This window comes from Chionomys nivalis, chromosome 25, assembly GCF_950005125.1.
Source record: "Chionomys nivalis chromosome 25, mChiNiv1.1, whole genome shotgun sequence".
In the NCBI taxonomy this organism is placed as follows: Eukaryota; Metazoa; Chordata; class Mammalia; order Rodentia; family Cricetidae; genus Chionomys; species Chionomys nivalis.
This window is the reverse complement of record NC_080110.1, coordinates 3,204,480-3,229,436: the sequence shown is the minus strand read 5'-3', so window position 1 is coordinate 3,229,436 and position 24,957 is coordinate 3,204,480. Positions and strand designations below refer to the sequence as shown.

The 24,957-nt window shown below is 49.2% G+C and overlaps 1 protein-coding gene across 1 annotated transcript in view; it reads left to right on the top strand.

Annotated features, from left to right (window-relative positions):
* Txnrd1 (thioredoxin reductase 1) overlaps window positions 1–21,772 on the top strand; it is a 38,267-nt gene extending 16,495 nt beyond the window's left edge. Inside the window, exons 3-15 of the mRNA XM_057757716.1 lie at window positions 1,007–1,129; window positions 2,376–2,448; window positions 3,968–4,087; window positions 5,924–6,066; window positions 6,636–6,751; window positions 8,736–8,961; window positions 10,816–10,908; window positions 11,650–11,726; window positions 12,050–12,206; window positions 12,571–12,678; window positions 13,985–14,080; window positions 15,853–15,987; window positions 20,010–21,772. Coding sequence (XP_057613699.1) covers window positions 1,043–1,129; window positions 2,376–2,448; window positions 3,968–4,087; window positions 5,924–6,066; window positions 6,636–6,751; window positions 8,736–8,961; window positions 10,816–10,908; window positions 11,650–11,726; window positions 12,050–12,206; window positions 12,571–12,678; window positions 13,985–14,080; window positions 15,853–15,987; window positions 20,010–20,072 — 1,494 coding nt within the window. The 5' untranslated portion in view covers window positions 1,007–1,042 and the 3' untranslated portion in view covers window positions 20,073–21,772. The remainder of the gene's footprint in view (window positions 1–1,006; window positions 1,130–2,375; window positions 2,449–3,967; window positions 4,088–5,923; window positions 6,067–6,635; window positions 6,752–8,735; window positions 8,962–10,815; window positions 10,909–11,649; window positions 11,727–12,049; window positions 12,207–12,570; window positions 12,679–13,984; window positions 14,081–15,852; window positions 15,988–20,009) is intronic.
* The last annotated feature ends 3,185 nt before the right edge of the window (window positions 21,773–24,957 follow it).

Genomic DNA, 24,957 nt, shown 5'->3' with positions numbered 1-24,957 from the left:
AAGACCGAGGTTTGGAGGCTGAGCTGCGGCAGCGCACGGCTTTAATCCCCACACTTAGGAGGCAGCAACAGATCTATACCGTGAGTGTCAGGAGACCCAGAGCTGCGTAGGGAAGCATTGTCTCAGAAAACAAAGTCCCCCAGCCTGTCAGACACCCTGTAGAGGGAGACGCTTTGAACTTCCATGTAGAAAAGTACTGGTTGGTGATTTTTCTGAGATTTTAGATTTTTGTGTCTCAACCACACTGGTGTAGTAAAGTCTTAAATCTCGGCTAACTTTACAATTGCTGTGTTAAAGTTTTGTGTTCACAATTTACCAGACACTCTCTTCTTAGCCTGAGACCGTAGCCCGCTGATTGTGTTCTTGCGAGAAAGTAAAGGTGACTGCTAGACCACACTGCTGGCCCCAGTGAGAACATGCTGGGCGTTCCTATCTGATAGTCTCACGCTGGGCGATGGGAGAATTTCAGCAGAAGTTTGTTTCTGTGTCTCGTTTTCCCCAAAGTGAGCGAAACCTAATTTAAGTCCTAGTTTAAAAACTCTAGGAAGGGCTGGTGAGAAGGCTCAGCGGGTAAAGGGGCTGCCACAGAACTGATGAACAGACTCCGGCAGGTTTTCCTCTGATTTCCACAGCTGTGCTGCGGCAGGTTCCCACCCCCACAAATAAATAAATACATATAACCAGGTAAGAAAAATAAATCTCAGGGCTATCAGTATGAAAATATCACAGTGAAAACCGTCGTGCATAAATAATATATGCTTGTAGAACACTGAACTCTGGAGGTGAGTGTTCATCTGACTTCGTTTAGGTGTTAGTCCTTTTGGATGGGCTGTCCGTCTGTGATAGCCAGCGGCGGCGGAGGGAAGGGCGCTGGTTCCCGCAGGAAGGCTGGCTGTTTCCAGGTGTAGCTGCAGTAGTTGACATTTTCTCTTTGAAAATGACCTTTACTTTTTGGACATGGCTGCTTCTCAGTTAAATTCTTCTCGTTTCTGTTGTTTTCCTGCAGACCTGTCAAAAAGGCCAACTTGAGAAGCTGCCAACCATGAACGACTCTGAAGATCCCCCTGAGTCCTATGACTTCGACCTCATCATCATTGGAGGAGGCTCCGGAGGCCTGGCCGCAGCTAAGGCAAGGCCCTCTGTGCTATGGCGTCTGGGTGACGGTCGGGGTCCAGTGCTCCCACCGTGGTCAATAGTGCTCCATCTTCTCTGGATTTGCTCTGTATAGGCTGTGTGTCTCCCATTAACTTAGGCAAAACGTATAGAGGGACCACTTTGTAAGTCACTTTCCAGGCTGAAGTGTTGGGTCTTCAGGTAAAAAGTCAGAGCCCCCGAGTTAAGGCACACTTTGTTTCATCTGAATTTGCTTGCCTTTTTTTCAAGGATAGTAAAGGTGTATGGGAATGGTTTGAAGTTATATACATTGTTTTTTTAAAAAACATTTGATTTTTTTTTTCACTTTGATGATTTCTCTGTAATTAGTCTTCACCAAACAGTGTTTTTAAACTTAATTAGAACGGATTTGCCTCTGTTGTATTTGGGGCAATTTGAGAACAGTCAGTCAGCGCAGGGCCCACCTGGGAAAAGGATCTGCTAATAGGAAATTTGCTTAAGTGTGAGGCTCTGGCCCTGGCTGGAGGTACTGGAGACGCCCGTGTGACAGCCCTCGGGGCTGTCATCTTCCAGCAGGATCTGTGAAAGATGAAGGTGGTCACACCCTCTAAGGTGCTGCTGTGGACAGCCAGTGAGGTAACCGCAGGAGCCTCCCACATCAGGAGCAGGCGGGTGCCTGGTGTGGAGCTTGGCTTTGCTAACCAGGACTCGGCAGCAGCACCTGGCTCTTGTTCTGTGAGGGTGCCGGTGGTGTGTCTGAAGGACACACAGCCTCAGTCCTTGCTCTCCAGTAAACTCTGCGAGTCCAGTGACCAGGAAACCATGCTTGCTCTGTGGGGGAAAAATAGTCTCTACAAGACAGTTTCAGAAAAACAAAACAAAAGCCCCCTCCTTCCATTACTCTGGCTTAGATAGAAGTGGGTGAAACGTAATTTTATTTTTAGGGTGCAGGGTGAGGCAGATGCCTTGGGCTCGCAGTTAACCTGCCTTATCAGGTGTTTGCCGCTTGTTTGGAGGTGGAAGAATAGAGCTATTTAGGTATGTGCTGCGTCTGTTAAAACGTTTGGAGGAGGCCTGCAGGAGCCGGCCAAGCCCCGTGCGCGGTTTCTAACAGTTGCCCAGCTGTGGTCTGTGTGATCTTTGGCACCAGTCAGCAGTGTGTAAGATTCCCACACATCAGTCTGATGGGTTGTGTTTAGAGCATAATAAACCCGCCCCATTTCCCTTCTGTTGTTAACTCGTGTTCATCATTTCTTCCCCAGGAGGCGGCCAAATTTGACAAGAAGGTGCTGGTCTTGGATTTTGTCACACCGACTCCTCTCGGAACTCGATGGGGTGAGCTTCGGAGACACTGTACATGTGATTGCTAGAAGCATGTCCTGTCCCCTGGCGGGAATGTGCTGACTCCTAAAACCCGGAGCTTCCACGAGAACTGAATGAGGGACCCAGCTAAATGCTACAGATTTATGTTCAGCAGGAACCCTGACCACAAGCTGGCTAAGGGGGTAGACGGGACACGATCTGTTACACAGTGGACTTGGGAGCTTTTTAAGTGTCCTCCCCTAAATCCACCTCCTGCGTTCAGATACCTGAGTAAAGACGGCTGTGGCCGTTCTGCGTCCTCGTGAATCACATACTGGCCGCTGTCACATTCGTGGACAGCTGTCAGTTCTTGTCAGACAGGAGCATGGGGGCGCAGAGGCGAACTCGCTGTAGAAGCGGTTCTTGTCCCTGTGGACTTGAACTTCAGTGGGAAACAAAAGTGAGCCCTTTAGTGTTGGCGGTGAGCGGAGCTAAAAGAGGGGGCTCCTGGGTGGAGGAGAGCGCAGTGAGCTGTGGGGTGAGTGAGGCAGGGGCTCTAAAGAAGTCCCCACTAGAAGAATCGCTGTCAGAGAAATGGGTAGGTGCTCTAAAAGCTGAGGCAGAAGTTCAGGCAGTGTTTGCTAGCCTTCTCAGAGTGGATTCATAGGTCCCAAGGCAGTTAAGAGTCCTTTGTGGGCATAGCAGGGTAGTTGGAGCTAGACATGACAAAAAGTAAAAGTGCAAAGAAAGGCGGGTCCAGCTGTACGGAACTTTCTAGGCCAGGTTGAGGACTTTGGACTGTGAAGACAGCGGCTCCTTCGAGAAGTGATTAGTGCATTTATGGAGGTTATACATGGGTCCTTGCGTTAGCAGTGACAAGTGGCAGATACGGGGCCTCTCAATCTATTCACGCATCCGTTCAGTAAATTAGTGTTGAACACACGGGGCACTGACCTGTGGAGTTTGGCCATCACGGCGACACTGTGGTGGCATTGTGGAGGACATGCCTGTGAACTGTGAGCTCCAGAGCCACCCCCTCCCTGCCTGCGTGCCGTTCTGATAGAAAAGGGTGATCCCGGTGTTCTTGAAGCTTCAGGACGACTGTTTAGGAGAGAGTAGTTCTAATGTCATTTTTTGAAATCAGTGAAAACTCCAGGGTGCTTCCTCAAACATTCACGTAGACACCAAATTTTATACATGCTTCAGACCTGCACCAGGCCATGTATAAGAGCCTCTTCTTCGTTTCTGTGTGTAGGTTCATAGCAAGTACAGCACTGTGCACGTAGTAAGATCTCAGGGTTTGTGTGGCTCTTGACCATTTGGATCTGGAAGTTAGAGAACTGTGGAAATCCGTCTGTTTTGTTTCAGGATGACTGCTGTGCTCTGTACATGGCCCTGACGCGCGATGGGGCTTGGGAGCAACCCTGCAGTGTTGACCACTCTAAGCATTAATAATAATGATAGTCACGTCTCACTAGATCCTGATAGCTTTGGCTTCTCTGAAGGCGCTGAAGCGGGCTGTGAACTGACTTTGTGCTCCCTGTTGTTGCAGGTCTCGGGGGAACATGCGTGAACGTGGGCTGCATCCCGAAGAAGCTGATGCACCAGGCGGCTCTGCTGGGGCAGGCCCTGAAGGACTCCCGCAACTATGGATGGAAAGTCGAGGACACAGGTGTGGGAGGCAAGACGGGCTTTTGTGCTGTGGTTTTGCAGCGTGCCATTGAAACATCCGGAACTTCGTTCTGAGATGGGTTCTGCTAGTAGCCTGTGTTGGCCTGGGTTAGCCCCGGGGCTGTATGCTATACAGTTTCAGAGGCCCTTCTTGAACTCTGAGCTTGGGGCGCTGTGACTGGCTCTCGCAGCTGTGGAGAGAACTTAGTTGTCCTGAGTTCATTGCGCTTTGGGCATTAAGTGACAACTACGTCCTTACCTACATCATGTGACTTCCCTGGGTTTGAGGCTTGCCCGTCACTCACTAGCATTGTGACAAGTCCAGTATCTTCTAGATTTACTTAAAATGCCATGGTGAAAAACAAACACAAACAAAACAATAACAAACAAGAAAAAAGAAATTCAACCCACAGAGGTACAAAGGTTGATAAAACATTGTTAGTTCCTATAGTTAGATGATCAGCACTGGAGCAAGGTTTGTTCTGTCCTCTTCCGTCCTGGTGGACAGTGGGTTCTGTTCTTGTGAACAGAAGCCAGGCAGTCAGGCCTTCAGCTCCCTACAGCACTCCCGACCCCCAAGTATCTGGTTCTGACCTTGTATGCTGTGTGGATTGTGTGTCTGTGGTTTCTTCTCTGTAAAAGCCACAGCCCAGCTATTGTTCATTTTTGAGTGAAGAAGCAGACCGTTACATCTCATACGCCTGGCTTCACCACGCGCTCGGTGGCCAGGCTGATTGACTAGTGTGTTGTAGACGTTCTTCCTTTTCATGAGAGAGGCCTTTTTAAAAAATTGTTTCTTCTTAAAACACAGCCTCCCTAAGTGTTGTCTTCTCTCTGTCTCCTGAATGTACCTTGTTTGCCCAGTTTCCTTGAAGTCATTAACCAACGACCAAGGTTGATTTTGGTGGTGGTGGTTGGAGTTTTTTGAGATCAGGTTTCCCTGGGTAACCCCGGCTGTCTGGAGACTCACTCTGTAGACCATACTAGCCTCAAACACACAGATCTGCCTGCCTCTGTCTGTTTCCTGAGTGCTGGTGTTAGAGGCGTACTCTGTAGTCCAGGCTGGCCTGGGACGCACTGGGTAGCTCAGCTGCCCTCGTAAGTGCTGGTACAGGCGCTTGAAGAAAACAGGGCACAGACAAAAATTAAAATATCGTATTGCATGTCTTGACTTAAAGGATTAAGTATGGAATGGAAACGTTTATTTTTTTCCAGGTGGGGATTTGGGGACTGGGATTTCAGGTTCTCTGAACAAGGAATCAGCAAACTGGCAGATAAAGCAAATGTTCGAGATGTCGTTGGGCCTTAACATAGTTTCTGTGGCCGTCACTGAGCTCTGTTTTTATATTGTGGAGACAGCTTGAGAGGACATGTAAATGAATTTGGCTGTATTTCAGTAAAACACCATTGATCAAAATCAGGACCGGCCCGTGGTGCCACAGCGTGCCCACGTGAACGTGTGTGTTACAGGCCCGTGGTGCCACAGCGTGCCCACGTGAACGTGTGTGTTACAGGCCCGTGGTGCCACAGCGTGCCCACGTGAACGTGTGTGTCACCAGTGTAGTAACCCCACACCTGCCTACGGCAGAAATCTTTGAGTTTCAGATGCGGTCCTACGCCTTAATGGCACCGTATTCCCCACCAGTCAGTGTTTATAATCCAAAGTAAACTATCTCTTCACACCTTGATGAAAAAGAAAAGAATCCGTCTTGTGGTTTTGGATCCTGAACGTGGGAAAGTGGCTTTTGTGCTCCCGGAGAACTTGTTCTTCTGGGTTGAAACTGCCTGGCCCTAGGTGAGTTCCTGGGAAACTCAATGTCCCTCTCTTCCTCCGCAGTCAAGCACGACTGGGAGAAGATGACGGAGTCAGTGCAGAACCACATTGGCTCTCTGAACTGGGGCTACCGGGTAGCTCTCCGCGAGAAGAAGGTCGTCTATGAGAACGCTTACGGGAAATTCATTGGTCCGCATAGGATTAAGGTGATTTTTGTTTTTGTTGTTGTTGGTGGTCGTGGTTTTTTTTTGTTTTTGTTTTTTGTTTTTCGAGACAGGGTTTCTCTGTAGCTTTGGTTCCTGTCCTGGAACTAGCTCTTGTAGACCAGGCTGGCCTCGAACTCACAGAGATCCATAGGCCTCTGCCTCCCGAGTGCTGGGATTAAAGGCGTGCGCCACCACCGCCCGGCGGATTAAGGTGATTTGTAAAGCTACATTCTGTGTTCTTCCCTGGTTCGTTCAAAACAGTCTTCATTGGTGTCAGGAGGAAAAAAAAAACACTTCCAATATGTTTTTTAAATAAATCAAAGTGTCTAATTCAAGGCCACCGAGGCCCAGATTGTCCCGTCTGGTTACTTTGCGGTCACAGTTCAGGGCCCTTCTGTGGGGTTGGTGGAGCGTCGAGGTCCTGGGCCAGATTTCCTGAGTTTACTGCTCAGCGGTTAGTGTCGCTCACTGTCATTAACAGGACTGAAGGGACAAGGTCAGGCGCCCTTACGAACTGTGAGGTTCTAAGGGACAGTCCTGTCCTGGAACTGACATGGTTTCCTTTGCAGGCAACAAACAACAAAGGAAAAGAAAAAGTGTATTCAGCCGAGCGGTTTCTCATCGCCACGGGTGAAAGGCCACGCTACCTGGGCATCCCCGGAGACAAGGAGTACTGTATCAGCAGGTGGGAGAGCAGGCTCACGGGCTGCCCTGCTTGTCCAATGCTTGGACAGGAAAGAATCCTTTGCCTTGTTTTGGTCTTGGAGATTGGGAGAAGCAAGGGGCTGACAACGTCCTAAAAGTTAGATGCTGCAAGTGTTGGTCCTCCTGGCCTGCAGTTAGCCTGTTACACATAAGTAGATAGATATGCACTTCTCTTGGCAATTGGAATTAATGTGTATGTAGTTGAAAACCAGGTGGGCATTCAGGAACATTTTGTAAAATTAGTGTGGTCACGTATGTAGGTTTATTTTTTGCAAAGCAAGGATCATGTCCTTGTTAGCACTAGGAAAGTACAAACTGAAAGGATCGGGCCCCGAGCTGCTGCTGTCTGCAGTACCACAGTGATTAACGGGGCCTTTAGGGAGCAAGCCCCACAGTTCTGAAGGCTGGGAAAGTAAGCCGAAGGCACTGGCAGTGACTCCCGACTGAATTCCTAGTTCATAGATGGTACCTTCCTGCTGTGTCCTTGTGTGGTGAAGAAGGTGATGACCTCTCTGTGGGGCTCTTTATAGGTTCCAACCCATTCATGGGAGCTGAACCTTTATTACACCTAACCATCTATTAAAAACCCCTTAACAGCTGGTCGGTGGTGGCGCATGCCTTTAATCCCAGCACTCAGGAGGCAGAGGCAGGTGGATCTTTATGAGTTAGAGGCCAGCCTGGTCTACAAGAGCTAGTTCCAGGACGGACACCAATGCTACAGAGAAACCCTGTCTTAGAATACCAGAAAATAAAATAAAATAAAAACCCCTTAACACCGGCACGCTTTGGGGACGAATTTAGCAGGAGTTTTAGTGTTTGGGCGCACAAAAGCTCAGACCCTCTCAGGCTCCTCTCCTATTTTTTATTTTCTTAGAATTAGGGATTCTCTGTATTGCCTGGGCCGACCTTGAATTCCTGGGCTCCAGCAATCTTCCTGCCTCAGCATTCTGAGAAGCTGAGACTACAAAAACGTGCCAGCGTGGCCGACAGCTAAATATTTTGGTAGTGATGGGCTGGAGATTGATAAAGGCAGGGCGTAGCCCAGGCAAGCCTCAGACTCAGTACATAGCTGAGGGCTACCCTGACTCCATGATCCTCCTGCTTCTGTCTCCCAGGTACTGGGATTATAACTGTGCACTCCCTTACCCAGCTGTCTTCATGTGTCATTTTGGCTTTCTTTTTGTCCTTTTTTCCTGTCCTTGTTTGCTTTTTGAGACAGGGTCTTTTTATACAGACCAGTTTGGCCTCACACTCAAGAGATCCTCCTGTCTCTGTCTCCTAAGGGCTGGGATTACAAGTGTGCACTGTCACGCCTGGTTTAAGATTTTTTTTAAAACCTCATTTTTTTTATCTTTCTCCCCCCCCGACCCCCACCTCCATCTGTTTTTTCAAGACAAGGTCTCACTGTGTAGCCCTGGCTGCCCTGAAACTCAGTCTGTAGACCAGGTTAGCCCCAAGTGCACAGAGACCCTCCTGCCTCTGCCTCCCGAATGTTTCGATTTTATCATCTCTTATCTGTTGTGCACTACAAAATTTTTGAGTTAAAATTTTATAACTTTTAATATTAGAAAAATTAGATTTTCGAAGTTTTCTTCCTGCTCTTCCTTCCATTCTTGATACTGGGAGTTCCCGGTAAGAAGTAAAACCCACCCAGGAATGAAACTGAGTGGTAGATCAGTGGTGTGGGTTTGCATGTGGGTAATGTTTCCAGCCGGTGCAAAATGGCGGTGGGATCTCATACCAGGGGTTACACCTACTGTCTGTATTTAGCCACTGCCATATATGAAAGCCAGCTGGGTATTTCCCCCAAAGAATAGTGTGTAAGACCTTTTAGAATTTTCTCACATTGCATGTATAGCGTCTTACCAGAAGTTCTAATTCTTGGGGAAGTGGAAAACACTCGTATTATCATCCATATCTGAACATTTCCCTCTTTCCTCTCCTTTCTCCCCTTACCTTTTCAGTGACGATCTTTTCTCCCTGCCTTACTGCCCGGGGAAGACCCTAGTGGTCGGAGCGTCCTATGTTGCTCTGGAATGTGCAGGGTTTCTCGCTGGTATCGGCTTAGATGTCACGGTGATGGTGCGGTCCATTCTCCTTCGAGGGTTTGACCAGGACATGGCCAACAAAATTGGAGAGCACATGGAAGAACATGGCATCAAGTTCATAAGACAGTTCGTCCCGATTAAAGTAAGTCTTATACTCCTGGGAAGAGGCAGGCAGGATTGGTGGTAGAAGAAGACCTTTGAATGCTATAAACCACTAGGAATGCTGTGTTAGTGCACAAGTGTGTGCTTGACTGCCGCCTCAAAACCATTGTTCTTTACACACCAGTAACCCTGTCTTTGTTTCTTTTCCATTTATTGCATTTGCTTACGTTGCTCACCCTGGTCTGCCGTACTTGGTACTGTCTGCATGCACACACCTGCACACTAGATACTGTTTACACCTCCAGAGCTCTGTGTGCACACACCTGCACATTAGATACTGTTTACACCTCCAGAGCTCTGCGTGCACACACCTGCACACTAGATACTGTTTACACCTCCAGAGCTCTGTGTGCACACACCTGCACACTAGACACTGTTAACACCTCTAGAACTCTGCGTACACACACCTTGTCATGCCTGTGACTGTTTCCATTACCACACAGGAGTGGTAAAATTGGGCTGTGACGTACGTAGCTCAACATGCCTAAGAGCAGAAGGCTCAGTCTGGGTTCCGGCTGCTAACACACACTACAAGGGCAAGCCCATCACTTAGCCTCTCACACTAGCAGCCCCTCTGGTGCCAGTGAAAGGGGTTTGGTTCAGGTAAAGGGGGTAAAGTTCAGGGATGTTAGGTGGGTTGTTTTTCTGTCAGTGAAGTGACTTTGTTTGACCAAATCTCTTAGTGTTGGCGAGATACGCATTTGGAGACCAGACTCACTTGTCAGATACTGTCAGTTTGTTCTCGTACAACTTAGGGAGAATTACTTAACCTCTCCGAGATTAGTTTCTTCTGGAAATTAGGATAATGGCAGCATCTCTGTATTTCCCGTGAGGGTGGTGCTAGCTAATGTGTCTGAGAAGCTAGAGCACAGCGTGACATAGACAGTTCAAGGCTCCTGTGCAGCCTACCGTGAGAGAGAGCTTTGGGTGACCTTTTCACAGGTTCACCTAAGACCACTGGAAAACAGATAATTTGCATTACAGTTCATAAAAGTAGCAAAATTACAGCTAAGGTTTAGCAACAAAAATAATTTTATGGTTGGGGTCACAATATGAGGAACTGTATTAAAGGGTCTCAGCACCAGGAAGGCCGAGACCCACTGGTCCAGCTGATTTTAGGGAACAGGTGTGGCACTTACATTGCATTAAGGCTGTGATTAGGAGACAGTTGTGTTGTACTGGTGGGAAGGATTTGCTTTTCCGCAATGTAGTATCTTCCTGAATAGTGTCCAAGAGGCTTCTTTGGAGAGCCGGTGGACTGTCCAGTGGCGTCTGATGCCCTGAGCCTGTCAGTGGGTTGCCGTGAACGTCTGTGTACAGTAGGCTGGGGACGTTGGTGCTCCTGCTGATGCAGGGGGCTTCTCACTCCTTCCCTGTATCCATAGCAACTGCAGCACGTCTGCTTCCACACATCTCCACTGTGAGTGTTAGCACTTTCTCCGTGTCAGTTAAATCCTAACTCACACTTCACTGCTGTCAGAGAAAGCCGAGTGAGCAGCGGTAGTCAGAGGGGGCAGTGGCCCTCGGAGTGACGATGAACTGGAGACAGCAGTAGGTGGTGGCAGCCATCGCAGGGAGCGCACTGTGCCTTCTCTGTTTCCTCTTTCCCACGTTCTCCATTTCCCTGTTTAAGAATTATCTGAGGAAAAGCCTGTCAAGTAAACAGTGTTCTGTTAGCGTGAAAGCAGGAGGTAAATAAAAGATGCTCATCCTGATGTTGCTAGCGAGGGAGATCGGTGTAAAGGCCCTCGCCAGGCTGGGTTCTGTTTCACTGGAGGAAACAGTTGTTCCCCTTGTTGGTGTCTCTAAGAGCAAAACTTGATTCCTTTTATAGGTTGAACAAATTGAAGCAGGGACTCCAGGCCGACTCAGGGTAACTGCTAAGTCCACGACCAGTGAAGAGACCATTGAAGACGAATTTAACACAGTAAGGCTTGGGCCCAGGTCTGGTGGTGTGCTTGGGGTGTCTGCTGTGTACTTCAAATGACGCTCCTCTCTCTCTCTCTCTCTCTCTCTCTCTCTCTCTCTCTCTCTCTCTCTCTCTCTCTCTTGTTGTTGTTGTTGTTTATTCTTTTGTTTTTCGAGACAGGGTTTCTCTGTAGCTTTGGAGCCTGTCCTGGAACTAGCTTTGTAGACCAGGCTGGCCTTGAACTCACAGAGATCACCTGCCTCTGCCTCCCGAGTGCTGGGATTAAAGGCGTGCCCTACCACTGCCAGGCTAACTCTCCTCTTTCTAAAATGTCCCCATCTTTGCCCATTCTAAGACACCTCAATGATTTTGATAGTAGGATCTATTTCAGCACAAGGATGGCGCCAACCGTCCCCTCTGTAACTCAGCATGCTGCATGTCAAGTGGCCACAGACAGGCAGGAGTTGTTCATGAGTAGACTTCCTGTCCATGATCTTCCCTTTTTGTCTCCTCTGTCACTTAGGAAATAATTGAGCCATGGCCTGTGCTCTTTGTTTTGAATGTGTCTTAATTAAGGCAGTGAGTTCCTTTCTTTTAAGGCCTGCCAGGGACATTTGCTGTGTCTGTTCAAAAGACTTCTAAAAACAAAGGGTTTTAATTTACTTACACTCTTGAATTTTATTGATGAAATGTGTTTCCTGGGTCTGGGGGTAAATGGTTTATGCAGCAGTCTTTGATAATAGTTTATTATTTTTTCAGGTGTTGCTGGCAGTAGGAAGAGATTCTTGTACGAGAACCATTGGCTTAGAGACCGTGGGCGTGAGGATCAATGAGAAGTAAGGAGGCGAGCATGGCACGGTTGCTCGCTGCTCCCTCTGCCTTGCTTTATCCAGTTAACTTCTAGCTTTGAGAGCTCTTCCTGCCGTACCCAACAGTGGGTGGGTGGGACTGCCCTCAGTCTTGAGCTCCATGGTAAAGGGTGTTTGGTTTTGCTTTTAAAAATGTTTTCCATATTTGATTTTTAAAGCAGTTGGCAGGATCTTCACTGAGCACTCTGATCCCTGTGCACGGGTTTATTTTTAGTAACTAGAGCCGTGTTCTTCTGGGGAAGAAGAGGACATGGTTTTACTTCACTAATCGTGGCTGCTGATGGTTGCAGGACCGGAAAGATACCTGTCACGGATGAAGAGCAGACCAATGTGCCTTACATCTATGCTATTGGTGACATTCTGGAGGGGAAGCTGGAGCTGACTCCAGTGGCCATCCAGGCGGGGAGGCTGCTCGCTCAGAGGCTGTATGGAGGCTCCACGGTCAAAGTGAGTTTTGTGCCGTCACCCACCAAGACAATGTTCTTAATTCAATCACTGCTTGGCCAATCACTTAAGCATATTGCTAGCCAACTCTTACATCAGTATTAACCATTTCCATTATTTTATATTTTACCACGAGGCTCGTGGCCTACCGGCAAGGTTCCAGCTAGCAGCTCGCTTCCCCTATATGGCATCTCCCTGACTCCGCCTTCTTTCTCCCAACATTCAATTTAGTTTTCCCTGCCTGGCACTGTTCTGCCCTGCTATAGGCCCAAAGCAGTTTCCTTATTCATTAACCAATAAAAGCAGCACATATACAGAAGGACCCCCACATCATCTCACGTCTCCGTTTTTTCTCCATTTGGAACAGTGTGACTATGAAAACGTCCCAACAACTGTCTTCACTCCTCTGGAGTACGGCTGCTGTGGCCTGCCTGAAGAGAAAGCTATCGAGAAATTCGGGGAAGAAAACATTGAAGTGAGTTTTCCTTCCCTTCTTCTCATGTTACTTGCTTCGAACATTCAACGTGGTTTCAAATGTACAGAAAACTACAATTATAAATAGATCAGTGAGCATGTTTATTATTTCTTTACTTTAATTTTTAAAGATTTATTTTTTGTCCCACATGTGGGTGTTTGGCCTGCATGTGTCTCTCACCACATGTGCGTCCTTGGAGGCCAGAAGGCATCAGATCCCTTGGAACAAGAGTTACAGGGGGTTGTGAGCTGCCAGGTAGAGGGTGGGAGTTGAACCCTGGTCCTCTGTTGGACCACCAGTGCCGCTCGTACTGCTGGGCATCTGTGAACATGCCTAGAGCCCACGGTCCATTTCTGATTATTATTTGAGGATACGTTGCCTATCAAAAAAAGTTTTGGATCTAAATAATGTAAGAATGTTTCTGTGCAAGCATCAGAGCGAGTTCAAACCTCAGCCCTCACATAAACCCCACATTGGGGGGGGGGCGGGAAGAATGCTGGTCACCAGCCTCCCCAAACAGCCTTGTGCTCCAGGGTCAAGGGAATAAGGCAGAGTGATGAGAGGATTCCTGGTGGCATTCCTTCTCTGGCTTCCTCCTGGGCACACAGACCTGTACAAACGTTTATTTACAGTTGAGCCTCCCCCAGTGGTTCTCCACCCTCCTGACGCTGTGACCCTGTTTTACAGTTCCTTAGGGGGTGGTGATCCCCAACCATAAAATTATTTTCATTGCTATTTCATAACTATAACGTTGCTAGTGTTATGAATTGAAACACAAATATCTGTTTTTCACGGTGGTAGGTCACCCCTGTGAAAGGGTCATTCGACCTCCAAAGGGTTCAAGACCCACAGGTTGAGAACCACTAACAAGGCGGTCACTTCGTATTCTTCCTTTTTTTCCTTCTTTTTTTTTGGTGGGGGGGTGGAGGACATTAATACACAGAACTTCCTACTTAGGCCAGGCTGGCCTTGAACTCACAGAGATCCGCCTGCTTCTGCTTCCCAAGCTCCGAGATTAAAGGTGTGCGCCACCCCACCTGGCTTGTATTCTTATGTAAGACAGTAATCACATGACTTCTTTCTTCATTTTTTCTTGGTCTTTTTGTCACATTACTTAAGGTTGACAAGTCATGTTGAAATAAGCAAGATCAGTCAAAGGGGCTTTGACAACAGAATTTCAAGTTATTTGTTTAACAGAGTTAAGTTGTGTTGTTTAACAGAGCGCTAATTACTGAAGCGGTTCCACACCCAGGATTTGACAGCAGCCTACCGAAGGTAACGTCCAAACTGTGCTGTGTCTTCCCAGGTTTACCACAGTTTCTTTTGGCCGTTGGAGTGGACGGTTCCTTCCCGAGACAACAACAGGTGCTACGCAAAGATAATCTGTAATCTTAAAGACAACGTAAGTGCAGTGGTGACCTGTGACCTCAGAGACGGTGTAATTGTGGTGGTGATCTCATGGTGATGTTTAGCTTTTGACACTGCTCGGTTTTGACCAGGAGATGTGTCATTTGTGGCCAGGGTCTCGGCCCTCCTGTCCGTGGGCAGTCAGAGCACACTGGAGGGAGGGAAGTCAAGGACACTTGGAGCTTTTCTGTATTGAGTGAAGAGCATGAAATCCTCCGCTACCTCAAAAAGTGACAGCAAAAGCAGACCCAGACCCAGGCATGCCGCTCCTCAGACCCTCAGCCACGTCTGCTCCTACAGAGGTGCCTGAGCCGTAGGCAGGTTCCTCCGCCTGCCCTGGTTATTCCAGACCCGTGTTTCCCAAGCTTTCTTCCTGTCACGGCACAGTAAGAGTTACACTTCATATGATGTCTCAGAACACATACTCTCTTTAAATACTGCATCAGAAACTGATGTCTATCTTAAACATCCCGTCGGAAAAACATGAATAAAACCAGACCCCGTGCTCCACACCCGGGGAACTTGTTTATTGAAAAGTTATCTTAGGGTTTGCCTGTAGCAAAGACACATACTCTGTTTGAAAACTACTGTTGTAGATGAGACAGTTACAGAATTTTTTTTCAGAACCCAGAGTTTCAGGGCATTGCCTTGGATGCAAAAGTCAGTTAGCAAAGAACACTTTAGAGTGACCCCCTAATGAACTTATGCTGTGGATTTAAGGGACAGTTTTGTCGTTTTCTCTGTCTCTTGGACGTAAGTTCTGCTCAAGCGTGAGGTATGTTTGTGTCACCTGACTTCTCAGTGACTGGGTGGCCCTGGCTTTGATTGGCACTTAGTGTTCCACATGTGAACTGTTCAGAACTTACACACAGGCCAGTGAGCACCAGCGTCCTGCAGTGTAAGAGATCAGCACCACGCCTGCCGTGTGCTGCAGGTCCATTTCCTGAGCATGTACCCGTGCACCTCGGGACCTGTGTTAATGCGTGCTGATTGGTTAGCACGCCAGTGGCTAGTGATGATTCCTGCTCCTTCTGTCCATTCCATGGATGAGGAAACTGAGTCCAGTCGTTTCCGTAGCTAATGGCAGGGCTCTTAGGTTCCAGCCTGCGTAGCAGTCATGCCAGTGGGCCTCAGTCCCTGCTGGCCTACTTTTACTAGATTCCTTCATACCCTGTCTGGAGTGGGAGCCTCTCATGACTGTTGAGTTTTTACTTGTGTGTCTCTGCACACATATAAACTTTACACAATGTTTTGTGATTTAATTAGGAGTCACCTTCAGGAAATGGAGCCTGGTCCTTTTACTTTCGATGTTGTTTTTTGAAACAACAGGAGATATAACTCCGTGGTAGAATGCTTGTTTAGCATGCTAACAGCTCTGGGTTCATCTGTCACCGCACAGACAAAAGCCTGATTGTATTGTCATGTTTCCTGCATAAGGATAAATAAACCTGGTATGTTTTAAATGTCTTTAAGACTACAGCACATGGGTGTTCCTTAGCCACACCCCAAGCCTCCAGTGGTGTAGAACATATTAGCAGGACTGGCAGCAGAGGAACCTTTGCCTGTTTCTTTTTTTTGTTTGTTTTGTTTTTTTGAGACAGGGTTTCTCTGTGGTTTTGGAGCCTGTCCTGGAACTAGCTCTTGTAGACCAGGCTGGTCTCGAACTCACAGAGATTCACCTGCCTCTGCCTCCCGAGTGCTGGGATTAAAGGCTATGGGAGAGAAGAGAGACCAGCTCAACCATGTCGCTTTATTCTCTTATCTTAGGAACGTGTCGTGGGCTTTCACGTGCTGGGTCCAAACGCTGGGGAAGTGACACAGGGCTTCGCAGCTGCACTCAAGTGTGGGATGACGAAGCAGCAGCTGGACAGCACTATTGGAATCCATCCCGTCTGTGCGGAGGTGAGTCCCGCATGCTTCCCAGCTCCGGAAAAATGCCCACATTTGCCACTCAGAGCGGCAGACCTCGGCTCGCTGGTGTTCTTCAGCTCCTTCATCTGCTTCTGTACCTGACCGTGTGGCCGTGATTGATACAGAAGACTCACCTTCTAGACTGGGGTTCCCCTTTCCTCCTGTTGATACTGCCTCAACAGAAGGCTCACCTTCTAGACTGGGGTTTCCCCTTCTTTGATATTTACAGCTGCTAGTTTAGATCAGAGACTGCAGAAAAAAAAATTGCTGAGAATACTTAGAGAAGCGGCCCTAGATCTTTTGTTTACTAATGGTCATGGCGGCATACCCCTTAATTACAGTATGTGAAGACTCAGAGACAGATCTGTGTGAGTTGAAGGCTAGCCTGGTCTACATAGCAAGCTCCAGGCCAACCAGGGCTACATAGTGAGATCCTGTCTCAAAGGAAGAAAAAACAATAACAAAACCCCTCACGACTTTTATTACGATAATGCCCTAAAGTTTTCCCATGGTGATTATTTTCAGTCTAGTTAGTTGTCTGGAAAAGCCTTGAAGCTGAAGAAGATGGTGTGGGCCTCTGAGCTTAGAAACACTGAGCCAATAATAGGAAGACTGGAAACTTCCTGGTCCTGGCCTCTGGGTGTCAGTGTTCCCTCACTGTCCCCGATTATCCAGGCTTGAATGCTGTTGCCGTATAGGGTTTATAAGCTGAGCGTTAAGTGAAGGACTTAGTGGTTTAGGTGTGGGCTGATAATGGTGGTGTTTGTGTGTACAACAGCCGCATGCTACGCTCGTGTGTGTGTGTGTGCGCGTGTGCTCGCACGTAGGAGGCCTGTGTTTGTGCATTCCTAGTGGTTATATCTGCAGTTCATGACTGGTTGGTTTCTGTTTCCAGTTGTGCTTGGACACCTGAACTCTTTGAACATATGAAAGCCAGTTTCGAAAAGACACGGAAAGAGTGGGGTCAAGGAAATGGCTCAGTGGGTCAAGTGCCTTTTGCTCAAAAGTGGACCTGAGCACTCTGGTGTGGTGGCCTGCCTCTGTGACCCCAGGACGGGGGTGGGGGCTTGTCAAAGGCTCAGGGAGTGGAAGCAGGTGGATCCTGGCAGCGGGTTCAGTGAGAGACTGTCTAAAAATAGAAGGTGGGAAGCAACCTGAAGTTGACTTCTGGCCTCCACACAAGTGTGCATGCGCATACCACGCATGTGCACAAACACAATACACACAGAAGGTTTGGGTGTAACGGGTAGAGTGCTCACCTCAGCATGCACAAGGCCATTGGTTCAGTCCCAGCATTTACCTGGGCCTGGCAGCACACACCTGCAATCCTAGTCCTTAGGTAGAAGCCGGAGAATCAGAAGTTCAGTCATTCTCAGCTACATCGTGAGTTTATGCACCACATAGGCTAAAGACCCCATCTTTAAAACAAACCAGAATACAGACACAGGAAAACACAGAGCTTCTGTCATTAGGAATGTGTCCTGCTCCGGACTCACGGCAAACATCAACTACTGACCTGTTCTCCAGACGGGCACAGCAGAGTTGGGGCATGAGCCGTGGCAAAGCATCTAGACCCTATCATTTGCCACTGCGCCCGCTGAGTCGGTGGCCACTCTCCCTAGGGTCCTTCCCACATAGAAGGAGCAGCTTCCCTGGAAGGTCTTGTTTGTTGGTGTATCATCCTTGCCTGTGATCTCTGTTTGACTAGAAATTAGAATTTTAACAAATCAAAGGCTTTCCGACTGCAGAAATCTTTTTTTATGGGAAAGGGTTTGATCTAGAAAAGTGAAGTTTGCCTCTCAAAGGCATGTCTCTGCTGAAGGCTGAGCTGCTTCAGGTAGCTGAGGCAGTGTCCAGACACTTGGTGTCCAGGGTGTGGCCCTGTGTGGTCCCCGGGATGGTTGCTATGGACACTTGGTGTCCAGAGTGGCCCCGTGTAGTCCCCGGGATGGTTGCTATGCCCCTGAGAGAAAGGGATGGAAATAAAGAGAAGGGTTCAGAAACTGGAGCCATCTGACAGTTTAATAATACAAAATGAGCGCTAATTTACATGTCTTTTAAGATTTCATTTTCCTAATGCGTTTTATTGAATCTCACGAATGTCAGTCCACAGACAGATAGACGTGATGGCAAATTAGAGGCCGGTCCTGAGCTGGCGTGAACTGTTGTGAAGTGGCCACAGCACCCAGGCCATTGACTGCCATGCAGGAGAGCGCTAAATGAATAGCCTGCTGCCATCTCTCTACACCCCAAGAAACAAATTTAAACTTGCAGGTGTCGGGAGCCAAGAGTGTGGAAATGGATTCTCTTGTTCATTCTTCTACCCCGTAGCGGGAAGCGCTCTTCTGATGGCGTCTTACATTGTACACAGTGCTGTATCCTAACAGCTATTTTCATTATCACACATTGTCCCTGTCCTCATCCATAACGCACATTTTTTAAACAAAGGAATTGTGTTCCTTTTCAGAAACAGTTGGGCTGGCTCACAGAGTGTCAGCATCGAATGTAAGGGTGCTAATGAGCCTTGCAGAATTCGGTGCGAATGGACCTTTTTCTGTCGTTACAAAAGGGATTGCCTACTTCAGGGATTTTATATTCTTGCTAACAAAGATGAATTCCCTATTACAATCCCTTGGCTTTGAATGTGAATTAGTCATATTTTAGGAGTTGGTCTCTCAAGCGTGAATTCGCGCACCGCTGCTGGTTTGTATGAAATGGCCGTGTCTCTGCCCGAAGGTTAAGTCAGAGCAAGGGCTTTTCAGGAGTAGGAACCCCCTTTTGTACATAGGCTGCTTGACTGATTCCCGCTGCTTTGGTCCATGTGTGTTAGGACGGCCTTGATTTCTTGCTTTTTTCTCCTTGTACTAAGTAATGGTTCATCTGTGAGTCGTGGTATTCAGAATGCCGGCAGGAGAACTGCTCTGAGCTTCAAATAAGTCTGGGTGACATTGAGGTCCTGTCTCAGATAAATGGGTCAATAAGTAAGTTAGTGTTTGAGAACCAGTGAAGGTATTTGGCAGGAAATTATGTTCCAGAATATGCTAGCGAGGTATACGCAGTCCAAGTCGGCTTCCCCCAGACCCTTCTAAATGCGCTTTGGTCTTCGGTTTAAAGGGGGGTCTGCTGGGCAGGGGCAGTGGAGCCTGTTGGTCATGGTTTAAAGGCCCCTCTGCTTGTGCTGACGTCTGAAATAGTGAGAGGGCAGGAAGAGCCTACCATGCCGTTAGTGTATAATTTTTGTGAGCAGAGTCAATAGGGGCCGGCCTGGTGATTGAACCCCGAGGACTTCACAAGAAAAGAGGGTGGCGTGAGACAGACTTTTTTTGCTTGAGAGGAGCTGGGAAGAATTCAGCCGTGGGCACACTATGCTTACAGTAAAGTCATTGGCGGGTCGGGCGGGGGGGGGGGTCCAGTTCAGGAGATTGCCTGTATCCGTGTACCCACAAGGAGCTGCTCCCAGAATCAGCACCGAATACTGACAACAGAAGCTAAGGTGGAACTCAGCAGAGCTTTCTGGCTATTGTAATGTTCGTGCATAAAGGCGGGGCAGTCTGTAAGGTGACCTGGGTCTGCAGGGTCTCGCTGCAGCTCAGCTGTGGGCAGATAGCTACAGAACAGGACCAGGACACGGGAGCGCTGCTGTGGGGACAAGAGGAAAGGGGGGGTGACACCAGCAAGAGACTCGACAGTCGGGTAGCTGAGTCCTCGCCCAGCTCTCCCTTCCGTAGCCTGCGTTCCTTCCATGGCTTTGATCTGTATGAGCTGGGGTTAGCTCTCCAGTGTGTAAGAAGAAGGGTAGGGAGTCCCTCCTAACCACTAGCTTGTTGCACACGTATGAAGCGGCTCATTTTAATGCAGCTCCTCCTTTGTCCTGGAGCACTAGAGGACGTCCATGTCGGACTCACTGTCCTGTTCATTTCACCGCCACCTAAGTTGTGATGCACGAGTGCTGCGTGTGGGCTCCTTTGCCCAGAGGTTTGAAATTTCTTCCTCTTTCCTGGTCTTTGCTGCAGATATTCACCACGTTGTCGGTGACGAAGCGTTCTGGGGGAGACATCCTCCAGACCGGCTGCTGAGGTTAAGCCCTGGTGTGGATGCTGCCGCAGGACTACAGACCACACCGCCTTGTTCCCTTGCCCACATCCAGGTGAAGTTCAGGAAGACTCCTGGGCTCCCGGCACCTATCCAAGGTGCTGTCCTACGGCCACCAGATCCCTGGGATCTCGTGGGTAGGAGGTGGCAGGTAGGAGGTGGCAGCATCACACTGGGGTCACCTTGACGGACTCAGACAGACATTTCGGCAGCGCATCAGGAGATGCGTCCATGAAGTCACCAGCCTCAAGCCCTCGCGGTGGGCAGTGACGGATCAGCTGTCGGACCTGTCCAACTCGACCTTCCCTTAGGTTGTGTAATCTCCTTCTCACGCTGTCTTATGTCGATTCTAGTATTCATTTTTTTCCCCATGGGGTCAATGACACTATAGATAGAGAATGTTAGCAATCAGTTTTGTCTAATAGCACGGCGTGGCTGGACTAGCCACACACAGTCTTAGTGTGTAGAAGTGGGATGAACTGGCTTACGGGAGCCACACACGTTTGTCCCAGGAAGAGCACTTGTCCTGTGACTAAAATACACTGATGGTTTTGCTGACCCGTGTAGCATCATCTGTTTTGGTAAGGCTTATGTCCCAAACCAGAGAGACCGCGGTCCACTTTGTGCAAGTTTCCCCGGTGCGCACACCGCTGAAGCCGCTTAGGAAGGGAGGTGGCGACTTGGCCGGACTTCTCAGTTCTGTTGTGCGGCCCTCGCCGTAGGGTAGATTTTTGCGAGCACAGGATGTCGGACAACAAACGTCTTTCTCGATACAGTTTATTGTCCGTTGGTCTGAACCAACTGAGATTGTCTGCAGTGGGGAACGCTTAATCTACTTTAAACTTTGGGTTTCTGGGAGGTGGATTTGGTTTTTAGCTTCTGTCCCCTGAGAACTACATTTGTAGGCAAGCAGCTCTTTCCAGACACAGCACATAAATCTTCTGACGTAATTACTTTTGTGAGGAAGCTGTTCATAACATGTTATTATTATTATCGAACACAGGTGGATGTGAAGGATTTTCATTGAAAAACCAACTGGTTTTTCCTTTTTCTCTTGAACCCAGTGGGACTCTGGCAGCACCACCGCTGGTGTTTTTACAGCGTGATTTTAGCTCCTGGGTTATGTGACCGTGAACACGCAGTCTGAGGGCTGTGTTCACACCGTCTTTCCCACTATAAACAGCCATCAGGCCGCCGGCCCTGGTCCTGTAGCTCCTTTTCTTGCCCTCCCCCCTCACCCGTCTCTACCTGCAGTACTGAGTGGTGTTACCCAGCACACTCTGGGCCGCCTCAGGGAATGTGTGCTTGCCTAGCGTTCAGCCAGCAGCACCTTCCCGGCCCCACAAGGCTCCCGCACGTCCTCATCCCATCAGCTCACATGAAGACGATAGGAAGAGGAGCGAGGATAGGGGACCCAAGGGGAGTTGATTCTGTTCAGTTTTATTTATTTATTTTTAAACATGTTTTCTCCCAAGTCTGCCAGTCTCAGACTAGAACCACAGTGTAGGGTTAACTGTTCCTAATCATGTTGTGATTCTCTTAGTGGAACGGAATGTTTCTCCCCACGAGAAGGAATGGTCTTCTTGTTTATGTTCTGTAATCGCACAATGTACTGTAACTCAGATTCCAATTCCATGTATTTTTGTTACAAATTTTCTGGGGAAAAAAAAATGTGAACGAGTAAAAGGTGTTACTGTGTGCCTTCTTATTGAGTGATGGTCGGGCTTCTGACGCTGTGGGGAGCCGAGCAGGCCCACGGCTTTGTGTAGAAGGTTGACATTTGTACTAAGCCTCTGGTGCTATGCTATTGCCTGGGCTCTCAACTGAGGTCTCCCTATAGGGTGCTGGTCCTTCAGTTACCTCTTCTGGTTCTGACTGGCCTGTCCACCCTGGTCTTGCAGGAGGCAAAGCTATCCACACCATCGAATCACACCGGGAGAGCCGGTGCCTCTAATGTCTTCTTGTCACCCAGCTCACATTCCCTGCCCTGGACATGCAGTCTCTGGTTTCAGTGACGTGTTTGCCAGTGATGTCACAGATTCTTTGCTCCGCGCACCGTGTCCTTAGCACCGGGTATTACGCAGAAGCAGCCCCCATTTGGGGTTAGTTCTTAGCAAGTATCTTCCTGAAACGTATTTGCTTTTCACCGTGAACAACTGTAGGCTGTTGTCAGTAATAGCTTCATGCGTGCCCTGAAGCGTGTGCCAGACACGGGTAGACATGCTGGCTGGCTTCCATGCCGCAGCCCCGAGAGAACGATGATTGGATGGCTTGATCCGCAGCACCTGACCGGAGGTGTGAGTCACTTCTTTCAGGATTTTCGTCGTCAGTTTGTGGTACACCAAGCTACGGAGGACAGGCCTGTGGCACCAAAACCCAGCCTCAGTCCCCTTCCCACACTGCATCTCTGACAGGCGGGCATCCGGGGCTGCGCATCAATCCGTGGTCATGCAATCTCACAGCCACCTGTACTCTGAGGCGCTCTACCCTGCCATCTCCCGAACCGAAGTAGACCTTGCTCCTAAACCACCCTTGAGCTCTCAGGCATGCAGTTAGGCCCAATTCTGCCAACTGGGCTTACCATCCACTCTCTGTCTCCAAATACACTGCTGGCTTCCCTAAAAGGTCACTCTGTATTGCTCCAGCCTCCAACGTCTCCTCTCGGGGTTCACGGCATTGTTTAAGTGACTGCGTGGAGTTGGTAGATCACCCTTCTCCAGTCTTTCACCTCCAAGCCTCCAGCAAAGGCCCTGCACTCTGGAAGTTGGCGTAACTGGCTTGGCAGGTAGGTGCAGCTTGGATCAGGACCCATGGGAGGTGGCCGCAGAGGAAAACGGGGTCAGGAACCCGCTGTACTTTCCACGGTCGTGAGTATGGTGAATAACCTTACCAGAGAGCAAAACGCGTGCACTTGTGTGTGTGTGTGTGTGTGTGTGTACACTGAATTAGATTCAGTAGGATTCCTCTCACCAGTGTGGATGGGCCCCCACACAGTCCTTGAGGCCCCCACACAGTCCTTGAGGTTCTGCAGTCCTTGAGGCTCCGCATTGAGGGCTCCGCATTGAGCTCTTGAGAATAGATTTGACCTCCCCCAAGGGTGGGGGTGGGGCGGGGCTGCTGACCCCTGTCTGGCTGTGGAGAGTCAGTCATCCTCATCACCTGAGAGCAGAGCTGACAGGATTGGGTATTGACATCAGGTGTGGCGGTGCGTGCTTCCGCTTCCCGCATCGCAGAGGCCGAGGCAGGTCAGCCTCTTGTGAGTGAATTTGAGGCCTGCTTGGTTCACTCATGGAGTTCCAGGCCAGCTGGTGAGACTGTCTCAGAAAACCAAAACGAAACAAAAAGATTGGGTGTTGTGTTGGTTCAGGAAACGGACCAAGGGTGGCTACATGCGCTGGCATCTGAAGAGCCAGGGGTTAGAGGGTGGAGGTACCATTTTGGAGAGCTGCAGGAGGCATGGCAGGTCTATGGGCAGCCTTGGCTGGGTTTCAGTGTGAGCAGGGGTGCCAAGCAGATGCAAGCCAGGAGTTGAGGAAAGAGAGAGTCGAGGGGCGATGAGGATCAGAACCTCAGCCAGGAGGGGTGTTCACAGGTGGAAAGGCCTCCAGGGCAGGAGCACAGGAAGAAGAAACACTGCTAAGAACCATAGTGGCTCTGAGAGAATAGAGCCCCAAGAGGTTGCCCGGGGACCGTGTTAGTAGTGACGGACAGAGACGAGGACAGTGTCCCAGGCAGACAAGCGGGGGCATAGCTGGCATTTGAGGTAAAAGGTGGTGGGACAGGAGGGTGGTGAAGGCAGGGAAGTAGCCTGGGAGAGCAGGAGCCTGACCTGAGGCTCTGGGACACAGGGAGGTGCTCACAGCTGCCTGGGCATGAGAGCCACCTCCTCCTGCCACCCCCGCCCTCCCTGGATATTGGCTGCTTAGTTCTTATTGTCAACTGCACACAAACTAGAGAACAGTTGACCTGTCCAGATCAGACTGGCCTGTGGGCATGTCAGTGGGGCATTGCTCTGACAGATGGTTGATGTGGAGAGGCCCAACCCACTGTGGGTGCTATCTCCGGGCTGATGGCCCTTGAACCAGACGAAGTCAGCAAGTCAGTAACCAGCGTTCCTCTAGGGTCCCTGTCCTGACTTCCCTCAGTGATGGACTGCTACCTGGAAGTGTAAATTGAAATAAACCCTCTCTTCCCCCAAGTTGGTTTTGGTAGCCTTTTATCCCAGCTGGCTTCGGGTACATGGAATTCCTGCTGCAGTCCTGACCTAGGTTTGACTCCCAGCTCTCCCTCCTGGTAGACAGCCTCAGCTCCATTCTGCCTCAGGTCCCTCATCTGCAGTCCTGACCTAGGTCTGACTCCCAGCTCTCCCTCCTGGTAGACAGCCTCAGCTCCATTCTGCCTCAGGTCCCTCATCTGTAAAATGTGAGCTCGTACCTGACAAGCTAGCAAACGGATCACCTTTTGTTCAGTAACGAGCTGGAAGCTGAAAGAGCAAAGCGCTGTACCAGCCAGCATCTGGGTCTCATCCTCTCCTGTCTGTCTTCTCAGATGCCTGAACTTGCCCGTGCTTCCAGCCAACCAGCGCTCACAGCGATCCCAAGCTCATCTAGGAATTTCACACTTTCCCTGGACTGAAAAAGCACACAGTGACATATCATAGATCGTGTTGCTCCTTTCTCTTGTTCCCATGGCAACTGTCCTGTTTCGATTTTTCTGCATCTCTCTCCGATTTCTGTTGCCTGTGTGTCATCCTTCCAACATCCTCTCGCAGTCTTCATTCTGATCAAACAGAACAACCCGGCACGGCACGGGCAGCTGTGTGCCCAGCCCTTCAATCCTCAAGGTCTGGGAGGGCTCAGCGGGGGCCGC